This window comes from Scomber japonicus, chromosome 2 (genome assembly GCF_027409825.1).
Source record: "Scomber japonicus isolate fScoJap1 chromosome 2, fScoJap1.pri, whole genome shotgun sequence".
Lineage (NCBI taxonomy): Eukaryota > Metazoa > Chordata > Actinopteri > Scombriformes > Scombridae > Scomber > Scomber japonicus.
Genome location: NC_070579.1, coordinates 16,987,862 through 17,003,530, shown reverse-complemented (window position 1 = coordinate 17,003,530; position 15,669 = coordinate 16,987,862). Strand labels below are relative to the sequence as shown.

The 15,669-nt window shown below is 37.7% G+C and overlaps 1 protein-coding gene across 3 annotated transcripts in view; it reads right to left on the bottom strand.

Moving 5' to 3' along the window:
- The window catches only part of coro2aa (coronin 2Aa), a 40,365-nt gene that overhangs the window by 3,398 nt on the left and 21,298 nt on the right, over positions 1-15,669 (bottom strand). For all 3 annotated transcript variants that reach the window (XR_008321945.1, XM_053328749.1, XM_053328761.1), the window contains exons 2-10: positions 11,058-11,258; positions 7,548-7,664; positions 6,977-7,126; positions 5,711-5,890; positions 4,395-4,511; positions 2,755-2,859; positions 2,555-2,651; positions 882-994; positions 678-768 (exon numbers count right to left, since the gene is read on the bottom strand). Coding sequence is in view for 2 of the 3 variants with exons in the window: in XM_053328749.1 (XP_053184724.1) it covers positions 678-768; positions 882-994; positions 2,555-2,651; positions 2,755-2,859; positions 4,395-4,511; positions 5,711-5,890; positions 6,977-7,126; positions 7,548-7,664; positions 11,058-11,258 (1,171 nt within the window). In the remaining variant the exon portion in view is untranslated. The remainder of the gene's footprint in view (positions 1-677; positions 769-881; positions 995-2,554; positions 2,652-2,754; positions 2,860-4,394; positions 4,512-5,710; positions 5,891-6,976; positions 7,127-7,547; positions 7,665-11,057; positions 11,259-15,669) is intronic.

The following is a 15,669-nucleotide window of genomic DNA, read 5'->3' as shown; positions in this document are numbered from 1 at the left end:
CATGAATTGTACTCAGTTTGGTTTGATGTTGGACATTGAAAACAGTTAAATACAATTTTGAAGTACTTGAACTTTACACTACACATCACACTCAGTTTTACCTACTAGTTACTTTGCATATTCAGATATAGATTTCACTTCCAAAACATTGAATTAACAAATTAAATGATGCATCTTTATGAACTACTCAACAGTATATTGCCACAGTATGTACTCACAGAGATTTTGAATGCAAGACTTGGTATTGACACTTTTACCTTATTATTATTAGGTATGATTTTAGCATTTCTTCTACCACTGGTGAGGAATTACTAATAGATTATATACTATAGAACTAAAATAGGGGATAAGAGGAAAGCAAAATACAATAATCCAATTAATATATTGCACAAAATTGTTTTATATGTGTAAACAAATCTGTTTTCATACAGTACGTCATCATCACCATCATCATATTTGCCATATATTGATATACAGTGTTACCGCAAAAATACTTATTAACTTTAATATTCATTTCAGACATTACCCAGTCCTGCTTGTGTGTGTTTTTTTTAATTGATTTGAATCTTGAGTATGATTCAGTTTGGAGCAGTTTACCAGAGCACTTCACACTGAACGGTAAGAAAACCCCCCCAACCGTACAAATACATACACACACATAAACAGTCACTTCTGACCTTTGTCGATGCCGCTGAGCCACTCCTCTGAGGTCAAAGCAGGTTTGTTACCAGCCGTCATTGGATAGATGTCTTCTTGGTACGACTCCGACTGCAAACACATACACAGCACATTCAGACACAGCAAATGAGGTCAATGAAGTTTATCTAGATAAAAATTGATGTGGTTGTTTTTTTCACATCACCTAGTCGGTGTTGTCTTACCCTGCGGGGTACGATCATGGACAGAGGCTCAATGAGACCCTTGATTGTCACCAGTTTGTAGAACCTGAACACCTCACACGAGCTCACATCTAGTCCTCTCTTTGGCATCACACCTGCAGGACGACAGACCGTAACATCGTAAGTCTAGAAACGTACTGTACTGTAGCACAACTGAACAGCTATTCTACAGGAAGTGCACTGACTGACAGATAAAGATCATACACAGACATCTCAGAACACAGGAAGACACAACAATAATGATAAAGATTAAATGTACATTATGGTTCAACAAGAAGATTCATAATGTTATTAATTTTGCAAGAGCATATAACTGCACACAGACAGTATGAATGTGAAAATATCATAGCACAAATATACAGAAAATTAACTGGTAACACTTTGATAATCAATTATTCATTTGTGAGTCTTTTATTTTAAAGAAGAAATGCAAATATTATCTGATGCTAGCTTCTTTAATGTGAATACTTAGATACTGTAGATATACTGAAGTATATATATTTGGGTTGTGGACCAAAAAAAAGTTTCATCTGTGGCTTTAGGAAGTACTGATCAACATTTTTCACCATTTTCTTACATTTTATAGATACATAAATAAACATTTAAAATCTGCCAATAATGTCATTATATTGTGTTATAAATCACTCATTAGATCTTTATATACTGCTTATAAATGCTAAATAGGGAGACTTAAACAGCTACCCAAATAATCTGTTGATTTATCAGTTTTTTAATTTTCATCACTGCAATTCATCATTTATCAAATATTAATACAATATGTGTTAGTATATTTGAAAATATACCATATATAATACTGAGAATAACCACCATGACCAAACATTCTTATCTATTTGTACATATATGTTAAAATACTAACTACGTACAACTTTTCATAGTATTGAGATTTCATTAAAGATTTACATCATGCTACCGTGTCCATTAAGTTTTTGAAAATCTTCCATCCCACAATATTCTTGCCTCTTATTTTGTGTCCTCGTTCACCACAACTAGCAAGTAAGACATGAGTTTAAAACATCTGCATGTCACTCTGCATGATCTATGACTGCACTTTGGTTTGGCTATTCAAATATGGCAGGCTTATTTGCACAGCAGCTTTGCTTACAGGTGCAAGGGAGTCAGCACAGCCAGGACACGGGTGGAGTTTAAGTTTCACAGACACATATTGTAAACATTCAATCAAGGAAATAGTTGAAATGAAGTGTCCACCATGTTGGAGTTTGTTGTTTTTTTTAAAAGCATATAGTAGCTGAGTGTAAAGGCAGCTGAGTTTGAGTCTTTAACATTGCGTGTATGTAAGATAAGATAAGATAATCCTTTATTAGTCTTACAATGGGGAATTAATAGTGTTATAGCATCAAGTGGATAGCAAAAATAGCAAGAGCATCAATAAAAAAAGCGTAAAGAACATTAAATAATAAGTAAGTACACAAGCAATTAACACAATAGTAGTTAAAAAATAGTAATCTTATATGTACTAATATACATTTTGAGCAAATTGGTGGTATAAGAATGATAATCTACCAGATAATAGACACAGATATTGCACGGATTGTTTGTGTTTGTGTGTGTGTGTGTGTGTGTGTGTGTGTGTGTGTGTGTGTGTGTGTGTGTGTGTGTGTGCGTGTGTTTCTTACCCATCCCTTTCTGAGGTAGGTGTGAGCGGTACTCTGTTAAAAAGTGGATATATGGTTTTTCTGAGCTGATCTCGTAGTACCTGATATTCCCGTCACCCTGAGGGAGATAAGAGGAGTCTTTGAAACATGTACTGTATATTGTGTATGAATGTTGACATATAATTAGGAAACTTTCAGGGGGTTGCTTTTGGAAGACCCACCTTCCCAGCAAGGTAAAGCATGTGTGTGTCGGGGTCGTAGAAAGGAAAGATGACCCCTGACGAACCGTCCAGGTTATCTTCTAACAAAGGCACAGACAGATCATCCTACAAACACAAACAGTAAAACAAACAATTGAGAATTAAAAGCAACACTCAAGCACAAGTGACATGTAAAGCATCCCCTGATATCAAGCCACGCAATCATTTAAATCCACTGCTACGTAAGAAGCACTCTCTCCACTGAATTAAAAAACACTGAGCGCTCAATCCCTAATCCGTGCCTCAGCCATAATCCCACACCCACGATACACTCTCACACTCTCACACATCAAAACACACCAGTCAGCCAGTGACACTGACGCAATTATGAACTAAAAGGTTTGATTAGAGTCCTGCGAGATGACATAAGAACTTTGGCTCTTTAGCTTGTAGTTTGGCTGTAGTTTACGCTCAGTAAATGTTTCTGATGTTCATCTGAGGGCTTTTACTTGTCCACTATCATTTTGTCCACTAGATGGCAGAGTAGTGTGTGACACGTGTGCAGCTTCAAATTGTGAGAGGCTGGGAGGTGTTCTGCAGTATTTTGGCCGGGGAAGAGCGAATTAGATAAACTGATGAGTTATTGTACATTTAATCGCATATTTCTGCCTGTCTAAATATTTCCTTCACTGCTTTGTATCAAACTTCTATCTAAATTTTTTTTCTGTTCATATTTATCCGATTTTCATTTAGATTTTTTGTCACGGTTCTGTGATGCTCAGGGGATTTAATCACGTGGGACAGGAAATAAGGCCACCTTGAGTTGTGACCTCTCTGGTGGTGATGTAATACGCTACCCATGACTTCATTTGTATTATTATTAATCCTAAATTATTGGGAAAGTGCTTATTTTTAGGCCTTATTATTTTTGGACTTCATATATCACTGAACTTAACAAAAATAGGGGTCACAAATCATGTCTCACTGCTACCTGACAAATTCATCAGTCTAACCTTACAGCCCTGAGCACAGGGAGTACTGGTTGTTCCTGAATTCAGAGTGAAGGAGACTCGACTTTTAACATCAGGGCACTTACAGCACTCCCTGAGCAACGGGGAGCAGAATCAGGTCAGAATAGGAAATTGGACAGAAGTGTCTGTCATGACTTTTTCCATCATTCTGTCTGTCTCTTTTTCACTATCCCGAATCTAACGATCTCATGTCAGTCGATGCTTTCACCTGCTTATCAAACACTTCCAGTTCCCAGTTGTCAAGTTAAGATTTTAAAGCCACTACAAGAAGATACAAAATGTCTTGTGAGATATCACTTTGACCGCATTTTGCAAAGAAATATGCATTAAAGGAAAGTTGAGTGAGAGATACATGTAACTATAGTCTGCATTGACTGCCAAGTATTGATGAGATCAATGTTAGCAGACTGCATGTCAGGATCTTCAATGAAAGAACCTGGCTCAGGTTTCTTCGGTCACATGATAACAAATGATCTTATATGTTATCTCATGACTGTTCCTCACTTCTGTCACCTGATGACATCTAAACTAGCTTTGTTAACAGATAAAGGCCGTGAAATGCAGTTGAAAGTTACCTAATGGACCATGAGTTTAAGTTCCACTGTCAGATGTTCTGCTGCTGTTTCTCACCTGATCCCACAGAGCTATCTGTCGATCATTCCAGCGTGAAGTGCCTGACGTGAGGAGCATCTTCATGTTACCCAGGATCAGCACCTTACTGGCTTTGTGCGTCTTGGAGTTGGCTTCCTGCAAACAAGCAACACAACATACGTTAAAGTACACATCAAGAATGTTATATGTCATATATAGTATAAGTCTTCCCTTTTTAAGTAATATAAATGATCATTTGCTGACAGCAGCTTCCACACCATTATCAACACTACAGCACTGTGATGTTATGTTCTTTATATATGAGTGTGTTTGGCAGGCGAGGGAAGTGAGAACGGACTGATGTAAAGTCTTAAAGTCTCTGGCTGGTGACCCAGAGGTCTGAGCAGCTATGCTGTGGGCCAGGCCAGGCCAGAGGTGTCAGTTTTGGCTGTGTGGTGCTGGATGAGTGCCTGAGCGTCTGGGCTGGGGAGAAAAGGAGCAATGAGCTCCTACTCATGCAATGTTGGCTGTTCACTATGATACACTACAACTAGGGCTCAGGCTTTTAAGGTTTTTCAGATTTTTCGATGAAAAGCAAGCAGATAGTAAAATTACCAAAACCAGGTCCCCATGTGCTCAAAAGTGCAAAAGGACAGTTTTTAATCAAATTAGTTATTTTATAACAAAGGCATCTTGTTTTTCTAATAAGGCAAGGCTAGTTTATTTGTACAGTGCCAAAAATGCAAACACATGAAAGAAACACAGCAATATTATAAGACATAAAAATAGGATTTTAAAACAGTAAATAAAATAGAGAATAAAAATGAACAACAGATAACTGGAGCGTAAAGTTTACACAGCTACAGTGTATGATATGACTGAATAATCTTAATTTTAATTTCAAATTTTTTGTTTCAAATCAAATTGAAAAAGCAACAGAAAATAAATGTTGCACATCATTTAACGCTATTTAAAAGAGAGATGCAGTAACAATAAGCATAATCAGCAACTGTATATTGTTTATTATGCAACATATAGTAGTCTCTGAAAAAAATAAAAAAAACTCCACCAATGTGTACAAATGGTATTTTTTAAATATCTAAAATAAACAGTGATAAATTCCCATTCTTTAAAATAAACACTAAACATAATAACTCTAACGCACCTCTTCTTTGCAGTGGCATGTGGTACATTACATTACATACTCAGTACACACACTGTAGTAATTGCCCTTCCCAATAAAAAAAAACATTGTGATGCTCATATTAAACCACAGAATAATTAACATACAGACAACACACACACACACACACACACACACACACACACACACACACACACAGACTAAGCTTTACCCGCAGCAGGTTTCCTGAGTGTGACTCCATGAGTCTGACCCTCCTGTCCTTGCAGGTGGTGGCCAGGAGGCTGCCGTCCGTACTGAAAGACATGGAGAGGACCACATCTGTGTGGTGGCTGATGGTCCGCACGGGGTTCTTTATCACCTGCTCGGGACAGTCCAGGTTCCAGATCATCACCTGGAGAAGGAAGAGGGGGGGGGGGGGGGGTGAAGGGGCAGACACTGAAATTTAGCTACCAAAATGCGGTCAGGGAAGAACTCAATCAGACTCAAGTCACGTTTTTTAAGACTTTATTTAAGATGAGAACAACAGTGCTTTAGGCTGGATTAAATTATTGGTGTGAAACTAATGCAATTTGTAACAACTTATAAATGTTTAAGTTTAATTACTATATAAAAAATGTAATTAATGAAGAATTAAATTGCCTTTTTTTCGTCTACTACAGCATATCTATCTAAGTTTCAAGTTTCAAGTTTATTTTATTTATATAGCACTTTAAAAAGCAAACAGATTTTGCACCCAAGTTCTTCACAAAGGCAGGTATATGTGCGTACACAAGCATAAAAGGAGCAATATTAAATATCTGCTCTGTAAGTCACTTGTCCTGTGTTCTTTGAGAAAATAATCTGTGGAATAAAAAATGTTATTTATGTGATTTATATTATGATTGCGCCCTCTAGTTTGACATTGTTTTGATTAAATACTGTTGCATCATCCGCTTACAAAGCTGGAGTCCTTATTTTGCAACAGCAACTCAAATCTTGAATAAAGAAATAACGTGATGTTCGATCAAAGGCAGAGCAGACGGTCACACTGAGTCTGACAGTATCTGCTTTTTCTTCATTCTAATAATATACAACTATGAACAATACTTTTTTTTCTTTTACATTTTGATTGCAAAGAGAGGTAATTAAATGTGATTTCAGTTGGACATTAAGACCTCTCCTCTACAAGCTGAGACCTACAGGTTGGACTTCTTGTTGCTGACAAACTATGTGAAGTGACGGTAATGAGTACAATACCCCGGCACAGATTCTTGACAGGCCAGTGCAGTAACAATCAGTTGGTTGAAGTGTAACTATGAACTGTGATTTCTTAACAAGAACTTGGCTGATATTATCAGCTGTGACCTGTTTAACTACATAGTTATATATTATTGCCTAGAATATATGTCACAGTAATGTACAGAGTTCATTTATTGTTATCTCTAACAGTCTTTTTTTCTTGTTGTAGTTTTTTGTTTAGTGTGCACAGTTGTGTCACCTTATAGTCATAGGCGGTACTGAAGAGGATGTTATTAGCAGTCGGGTGCCACTCAACGAGGCCCACTCTGCGGCTGTGACCCTGAAGATCCTTCCAGGGTACTGTGAGGTTCTTCAGCACGCCATGAGGAGGGATATCCCACACTTTGACCTGCATATACACACACAGACACACACAAATTAACACACACACACACACACACGACCCCAGAAAAGGATCATCTCTGAGATTCACACCTGAAGCGATGAAAAAAAAAACCCAATATAGAGGATGCACAGTTGACTGAATATAGAAAACAAATGATAGCGCCCCAAGACACACTTTATAGAAGTAGTCTTGGCTCTTCCTTTCTCTTTCTGTCTTCAGGGATTTATTCTGAGTCACTGTGCCAGGTCAGAGCTGAGGAATGTGAGGAATGACTTCGAGCTCTTCTTGAAGGTTAAACTGTAAGGCAATAAAATGATCTCCTTGCTCCTACATGTTCATGTTCCAGGGAAAATGATAACGCGTCAGTGAGTCATTTTGAAAATGTACTTAGCATGTGCGTGTGTGTACATGTGTGTGTACAGACCGTGGTGTCCTCGGAGCAGGAGGCGATGCAGTAGTCGTTGAACGGATTCCATTTGATGTCTAACACGTTGCCTCTGTGGCCCGATACTCGAGGCTGGTGAGGGTCCACTTTTCCTGTCTGATAGACAAAAAAAAGTGTATGTACATTCATTAAGTTAATCTTTCCAGTACTGTCTGCTGTTCTCTTATACTTTTCAGACCCTGTAGATCGGCTTATACTTGTCACGGATTTACTTGTCACAGTATTTATGGTCTCATAAAATTGAATTGTAATCATTCTATTTTAAAGAATGCAGACACAGTCTACCATATATCTTTTACTACTACTAATGTACATAATATTAACAGGCACTATCATTATAAAGTGTACATACATATTAGGGTTAAGGAGTGAGATCCTGGTTTTTGTTCAGTCTTTATTCTCAGTTATAACGTATTTCATTCTAGTTATTGGTCATTTCTTTTTATTGAATTTGGCTGCTTGCCTTACTCATTTGTTTCAGAATTTTTGAGGAGAGGCTGTTCCAATCGACTACAAGACTGTCATTTCTTATGATATTTAATTCATTGGCATTTTTAAGTCTATTTTTTCATTTTATTGAACCAGGATCAGGAGGATCTCAAAGAATTAAAACAATATCTGTAATTACACAGCTCTTTTGTAGTTCAATCCAAGTGGACGGAGCTGCTAGTACGAAAAGTCTTTTTCTGAGCTCTGTAGCCTTGGACCAGACAAGAGCAGAGTGTCCCAAGAGTGCAGGCTGTGGTTTGACACTAATACCAGAGGTCTTTAAACTTAAAGCAGCATTAACTGATGTGTGGGACACTCGGGGGGGGTAGCTGAGCGAGTTGTAAACACAACAGTGACATATTATCACGATATAAAGCTGTTGTGGCTAAAAGGTTAGCAAACGGTTGTCCATTTACTCATCCAATCAGACAAAGAGCAGAATTAGTATCAATTTCATTGGTGTTTATATCCAATATTCACCCTCCTTTTAGCTGTTTTTGGTCTCTCCACCAACTCAAGAGGTAAAATTGAGGCTAAATGCTCAAACCGGGTCTGTATGTTTGGTGCTGGGCAGGTAGCTTATAATCAGTTCATTAGATGTTTTTTTGCTTTAAAAAATAGGAAAAAATGAAGCTGATACGAGCCGTGAGAGCCAACTAAAATAGTTTGAGGCTGTAAAACCAAAACAATGAGCTGAAAGATGTTAAACACTGTTGGTCACCACAAGCAACACCTTTCATGTAAACCCATCCATTATTAATAAAAAAATATGAATTAGTGCAGCTTTAAAGACATCCAGTCATATGGGTGCAGGTTAGGACAAGCCTGCAAGCAGTCAAACCCTCCCTGACATTAACATGAAACTACTCAAACTATAGGTGAAATTACACAAATTGTTACTGACACATGCACTGGTATTCCATGATCCTGTTATAAGGAAGTCTTACCAAAGACTTTATGCCTCAACTAGACTGCTAATTATGTTGTTTGTACGAACAGATCCTTCCTTTAAATGACACACACACCTGCAGGCTAGATTACTGTGCGGGAAAGGTATGTATGGAGCAAAGGAATGATGCAACCATTATCTGTCCTTCCAGCAAGGATAACAAACACAAATGTAAGTAGAACACATCATTTCAATGCGTGTCTGCTTATATTTATGAGTTAACTACTTTCACCAAAGAACAATAGCTAGTCTGTGAGTGCACACACACATCCCACATAGGTGGGATGTGAAGGCGGTGGTTGTGGTTGGCGGGAGTGTTGAAGTTTCACCTCTTTGAGACAGGATCAGGGGGAAAAGGGGGTTGAAAGATGAGTTATGTCATTCCTGAGCTCATATGCAATTCCTGCCATGCCAGGAGGATGGTGATAACTCACCAAGAACATTTTAAAAGATGGAGACAAACAGAGAGAGGGAGAAAGGAGGGAGACGTGTCCAGTGTAATGAATCGCTCTGCACTGGAGATACAGCAGAAGGGTAAATTTGACCAGCTCTCAAGTGAAGAGGTCTGGCCGAGTTTATTTGAGGGATCATTATTGTTATTGATAACACCAGCGGATATGAAAATATATATAAATAATGTCTGCAAGAGGGTTTGATTAATCACATTCAAGCTGAGGTTGGTGAATGAGATAACACAGCATAATAAGGGGAGAAAAGACCACATTCAATGTTTAATATCTAGTGAATGAACTGTCAGGAGTGTCCTTGTATTTACAGATTTCTTTTGACTCCACTGCTGCGGCACTATTTATACTCTGAAAGCAGAGCTGTCTTTTCCAGGTGTGCTGGGTGTGCAGGAGCAACAGAAAGACATAGTAGATGTTGAAGAATCAACACAGAAAATAAATCAAACAAGATTCTGTTTAAACAATTATTGTCCAACACAGACAAAAACAATTACTTATAGAGTATAATTAAGGCTCTTTCATTAAATCTTAATTGATGAAACAGGCGAAAAGAGTTAAACGAGAAGATTGACACTGTCATATCTGTCAAGTAAATATGAAGTTAAAAAAGTAATTTACTGTTGTACAGCATTGAGGTCAGCAGTTTCACCTTTCCAGCCTCTTTGCTAAGCTATCTGGATGCTGGTAGCTTCACATTCATTTTACAGACATGATCTGGCTATCGATCTTCTCAACCTATCTTTCACAATCATATAACTCTCTCGCCAATTTCTTTAAGTGTATTTCTCAAAGTACTGAAGTATTTAAGGGGACTTTTTTCCTCATCTTGGCCACTTAAACTAAATTTTCTTCAATTCATAGGGTTACATCACCAGTACTGGATCATTGTACTTCAGGCTAACTTATAATAAATACGGAATATGCAATCCAAGGTTCTTCTTAGCTCCTAGAAGATGCTGATTTATCAGTTTGTTATTACTGCAAAGTTGACAATGACCTAAACACACTGGTTACCATTTTGTTGCTATTTCTCATGGATATAACTCTTAATATGATGATTTAAGGGCTACAATAAAATGTCCTTAATTTCTAATGAGTACTTTTGGTTGAATGATTATAAATAAAAACCTGATTTGTGTCTTTGTACGGGAGCATTTATTGTAGAAGATATTATTTCTATAGTTTGAGCAAAAGTAATATTATACATAAGATATTAAGTTCTTGTCTGACACGTTTCACCGCTGCACCTTGGTGTCCATGTGGGCCAGACACTTACGACACAATAAATAACATAACTAACTTCTTTGGCTCCAGCCTATTTTTAATCCTGCCTATAAAACTCTGACTTACTCAGATGTTTTCCAACTGGACAAACAGCTATTAATGAGCACAACATCGCTAAAAAGTGTCCTTCAGACATCTGGATTACTTCTCTCCCATTTCCCCCCTCTTATAGCAAGATAAACGGCCTCCCATTACAGTCTGGATCTGTTATCTGCATTTTGAGCGAAATGATGTGCCACATTAAACAAATGATATATATGTAATGTCTGTAAAGTGCTGCCATGACGTGCAGAGACTCACATGATGGACAGACAGCACCAGGAAGGCCCCTCCCCCGGCACACTCGGTGATGACTGCCAGGAAACGTGGGTTGACAGCACAGAAGTTGTTGTCCTGGACGCTGCGTGTGATTGGCACGCCATCATAGCAGCTCTCCTTGGTGGCAGCCTTACCAAACACGTGTCGGAACTTGGAGCTGCGGTACTGAGGACGCCATGTCATCTGAGAGGGAGAGAGGGAGGGAGGTCAGTCAAGGAGAGTGATCCATCTCTCACAGTTATTGTGGACTGGGGTTTTTTTTTTTTTTTTTTTAAACAGGTGCTAATATTCCTGCTACATTCCCACAAAAAAAAGAGTTCAAGATGATGGTCGATGTGATCAAAACATCAACAAAATTCACTCTGGGGACGAAAAACACTGAAACCTACTCATAGGAAAGAACACACTACTTTGTTATAGTAAAGAAATTAAAAAAAACTTATAGTGGCTACATTACTAAAACCAAGACACTGATAAAAAGCCATTATATACTTTTGTGCTTTAACTGAGCACACAGCAAGAGCACCTGCTTTGAGTTACATTCCTTTCAGATCAAAGTAATGCTTCCTCCCTTGTTTTTATGGTATTTACATAATCTTGTTGTTTTTTTGCTGTTCTATAAATAGCAAGCGTCACTATATTCATAAAACATAAACGCATAAAGATTGTCTGAACAAAGGTTAAGCATTTATGAATGAGCTTTATACAATAAAATAAAAGTAGCAGAGGCCTGAAATAGTTTTGTTTCAGTTGCTGGTGTTCTTTAGTGGATTCACTTGGGATCAATTGAGCATTTCATTCAATAATGAATGTAAATTTTCATGATGTTGACCATGAATATGTTAAGCTCTCTGATAGTACAAGACTCATATTATCCACATTTCTATGGTATTTTGCCTCCTTTATTCCAATCATTTATTAATAAAGTGACTAATGCATGTTCATAGATTTTTATTACTTCATGCTGATTAATCTGTTCTTCTTGTGTCATATAGAATGAGAAAACTCTATTAAAAGATAAAGCTTATGAAATCTGGGCGGATGCTGTTAAAAACATTATTATTATTATTATTATTATTATTATTATTATTATTATTATTATGAAAAGTTTTATGCCCACATCAAAACCGTAGCACAATGTGTTGATATGTTTGATGTAATAGAGCACACATTCCAGGAAAGACATTTCTTAATGATTATTTTAGGTCAACATGTATATAGTGAGCATCTGATATATTAAGTAGCAACACTAGCAACACTGTCATTATCCAGTTACATTATAACAACGTTTTCTTTATGTCTCTTTACTTTAGATTCATTATTGCCTGAAATATTCACAAATTAGCACTCATTTGAGTCTTTTTGGATGCCTAGTTTAGGAATATTTCATTTAATTAGACATCTATAAAACTACTAAAGTACAACAAATCAAAAGCAGTGATTCACTTTTTTGGTTGGGAAAACTTCCAATTGGCGTCAAATCACTGACAACAGATTTGTGTAAAAACCTGTTTCAAGAATATGATGTATGAGATCAGGCCAGCTAAAGTTCATTCTTGTTTCATATTAGATCATTTGTTTTTATGTTGTAAATGAAATATTCGTGGTCATGACTGTAATGGAGTTTGATTTAAGAACAGCTGGCTTATTGCATAATATTTATATTAGACTTTGCCGTGTTTTCTACATTCATTTTTCTTTTTTAATATTCCTATTCATCTGAGTTGTTTGAGTTGTTTTAAGGATATTCTCAAAATAAAATAACTCACTCAATCATAATGCAGCAGATGAATATGGGGGAGGGAAAACCTGTGATATTTCCTAAATCGTGAATCTCTTTTTAGCCATTTTCCTTAAGCTAGTCGATGCATATGTCATTACTGAGAGATAAGTGGCTCTGGTCCACTGGGACAGAGTCTGGCCAGCCAGAATGTCTGCTCTGCTACTCTCACTGGCTCTCTGCCTGCCTGCTGCATGGTCATTACTTATGAATTAGGGGTGGAGGAGGTTGACGGACAAGATGTTAACGCAATAATGGTATGAAACATCAACTTACACACAGAGAGAGAACTACAGGAGTAATGAACAAAGGGCGGTACAGTCACAACATGCTGCTGTCCCGGAAATCACACGTCACCTAACAACAATGACATAATTTTCCTGATTTATGTGGAGTGCCTGCTGGCCTTTCACATGATGGCTAAATAAACACAACCAAAACGCAAACAGAGTGACATCATAGCGAGCGAGTGCAGTAAAAATAATAGCGTTTGGATAACATGATGCAGGTGTGGTTTCAGCAGTGCTGACTGGAAGGAGGTTCAGCAGTCTGGTAAAGTCAGAGAAACGGAGATTGTGACTCTCCACGTCTCGGTTTACTCTCCCACCTCTCACCTTCTGCCCCAGAGCCATCACAGAGCCTGGTGCCGTCAAGCTGGAATGCCTCCCTACCTGACAAGGAGCCTCATTAACCTACTCAGGTGTTTAAGTGTATGACCGCCAAACACACCATCAATCACATCCATGCAACACCTCTGCACCTCTGTTAACTTATCAGCATTTGTTACATTACATCAACAGAAACATCTTGCATTGCCTGAATAAATCAAATACTGACAAAAGGAATGTATTAAAAATGAAAATGTTGTTTGCCCTCCTCTCTCATGCGCTGAAAGTAAGGACCTTGGCACCTTGAAGGTTTCCCTGCAACTAACCATCATTTTAACCATCTATAATCATCATATGTGGGTTATTTTCTCAAAAAGACCACCACAACTTCACAGACCTCCACAATTTTAACAGAGTTTTGTTTACCTGCAAAATGCATACGCTTGAAACATTATATTTTTTAAGACAGCTGAGAAAGAATAATAAAAGAGCTGCACCACCTGCAAGGCTGTCATTATTACACATAAAATACAGGTTATCCCTCACAACTCATTGTCAGTACCAGATGCTTCATCTAAGTAGAGCACAACCCGTTTAATAAGCAGGTTCAGCACGGATAGAGCAGAAAAGTCAGCTTACTAATTGATCTACTGTTGTTTGTGTTTTTTTATGAGACATCAGACTGATATCTGCAGACAGCTCCTTGCTGCCCAGCAGGTAGGGACGACTCATCGCTCAGCACTTCAACTCTGATAGCCAGAGATGACACCAGGTCAACTAACACAAAGCAAGAGCCCAGATCAGTGTGGAGAGTCACTTTTAGTCTGTCCTTCTCGTAGATGTGAACATTAAATTCACTACGAGCAGACAGTTAGCCACTTGAAGTCAGACAGAGCCATCACAGCCAGCTACCATCTATGTTACTTCTTGACTAAAAATAACTTTTTGGTGCACATTGGGAGTAATAGTGCATATTGTAAATGTTTTTTTAGACTTTTTACACATTGTACAAAAGAAAAAAATATCAAATTAATCAAATGAAAGAATGAGATATCACTGAGCCCTAAAAGAAAACCTAAAAACCTGAAGTCCGAAAATATCTTGTTTGTCTGACCAACAGGACAGATTTTTAGTATATTATTATTATTATTATTACATTCAATAAAGATAGGCAGCAAATCCTCACAGTTTTGCCATTTTTACTTAAATATATACTCAAATAATTAATTCATTATCAATAATTAAGTGTCAATTATTTCAGGTCCATCAGAAACATCACACCTCTTCACATATATACTTTGAACCTACTGTCTTGCATTCCTTCACAGTGGCTCATTATAAATAACAAGTTGTTGTGTAAGCTGTTCCCATTCTTTAAAACTTCTCCGATAACGTATCTGTGGTGCAACGGTGAGCCACCCAAAATGTATTCCTGATCATTATCACCCTTTTGTGCTTGTAAAAGAAATACCATTTGCTCTGCTCAGCAATAAAAAGACAATATTTAAAAAGGTAACTTCCCCAGGCTGACACCCATAAAAGGCATGAGAGGAATTAACTGTTGAACTCACAGAGAGAAATGATTTTTACCTACTCCAGATTTCTACATTTGACCATCAACCAGTAGGCGTGATCGTCTGTGTAAGGACTGCACGCAATGCTCAGTGAGCTACATGCAATTACCAACTGGAGTACGTCTGTTTTGATATCATCAGCATTCATGTATTGCTGAGGCTTACAAGAGCAGAGAGAGAGGCTTCCAGGACAGAAAGCTAAGACATCTTGTCACATCTAAAGCAGGTTGTAATCAGGCCAGTGGCAGCTTCCTCTCAGCTGTGTGTTGCAGCAGGTACACAGCAGGCTGCATGGTGGGCGGCCTGTCTATGCTCTCACGAAGAACTGATGACGAAAACACTATTCTGGCTATTTATACTCTGGCTTCTTGCTGATCAAAAGACAGTCAGGCACGTTCACTGACAGTTGTTTTATTCCCAAGGATTTTTATTTTTCTTGACCCAGCTTTACAGTACGTCTGGCAAATTAAAAAAGGAGATGCAGTCCTTTATGTCAGAGGGAAATTTATTTTAGTCTGTAACCAGTGAGTCACAGCGGCAACCGCAATAAGGGGGCTGTAAAAACAGTCATAAAACTAAACTGAAAACACAGATATAACTTTAAAAAAAGATATATGTACATCTGGTTTGCT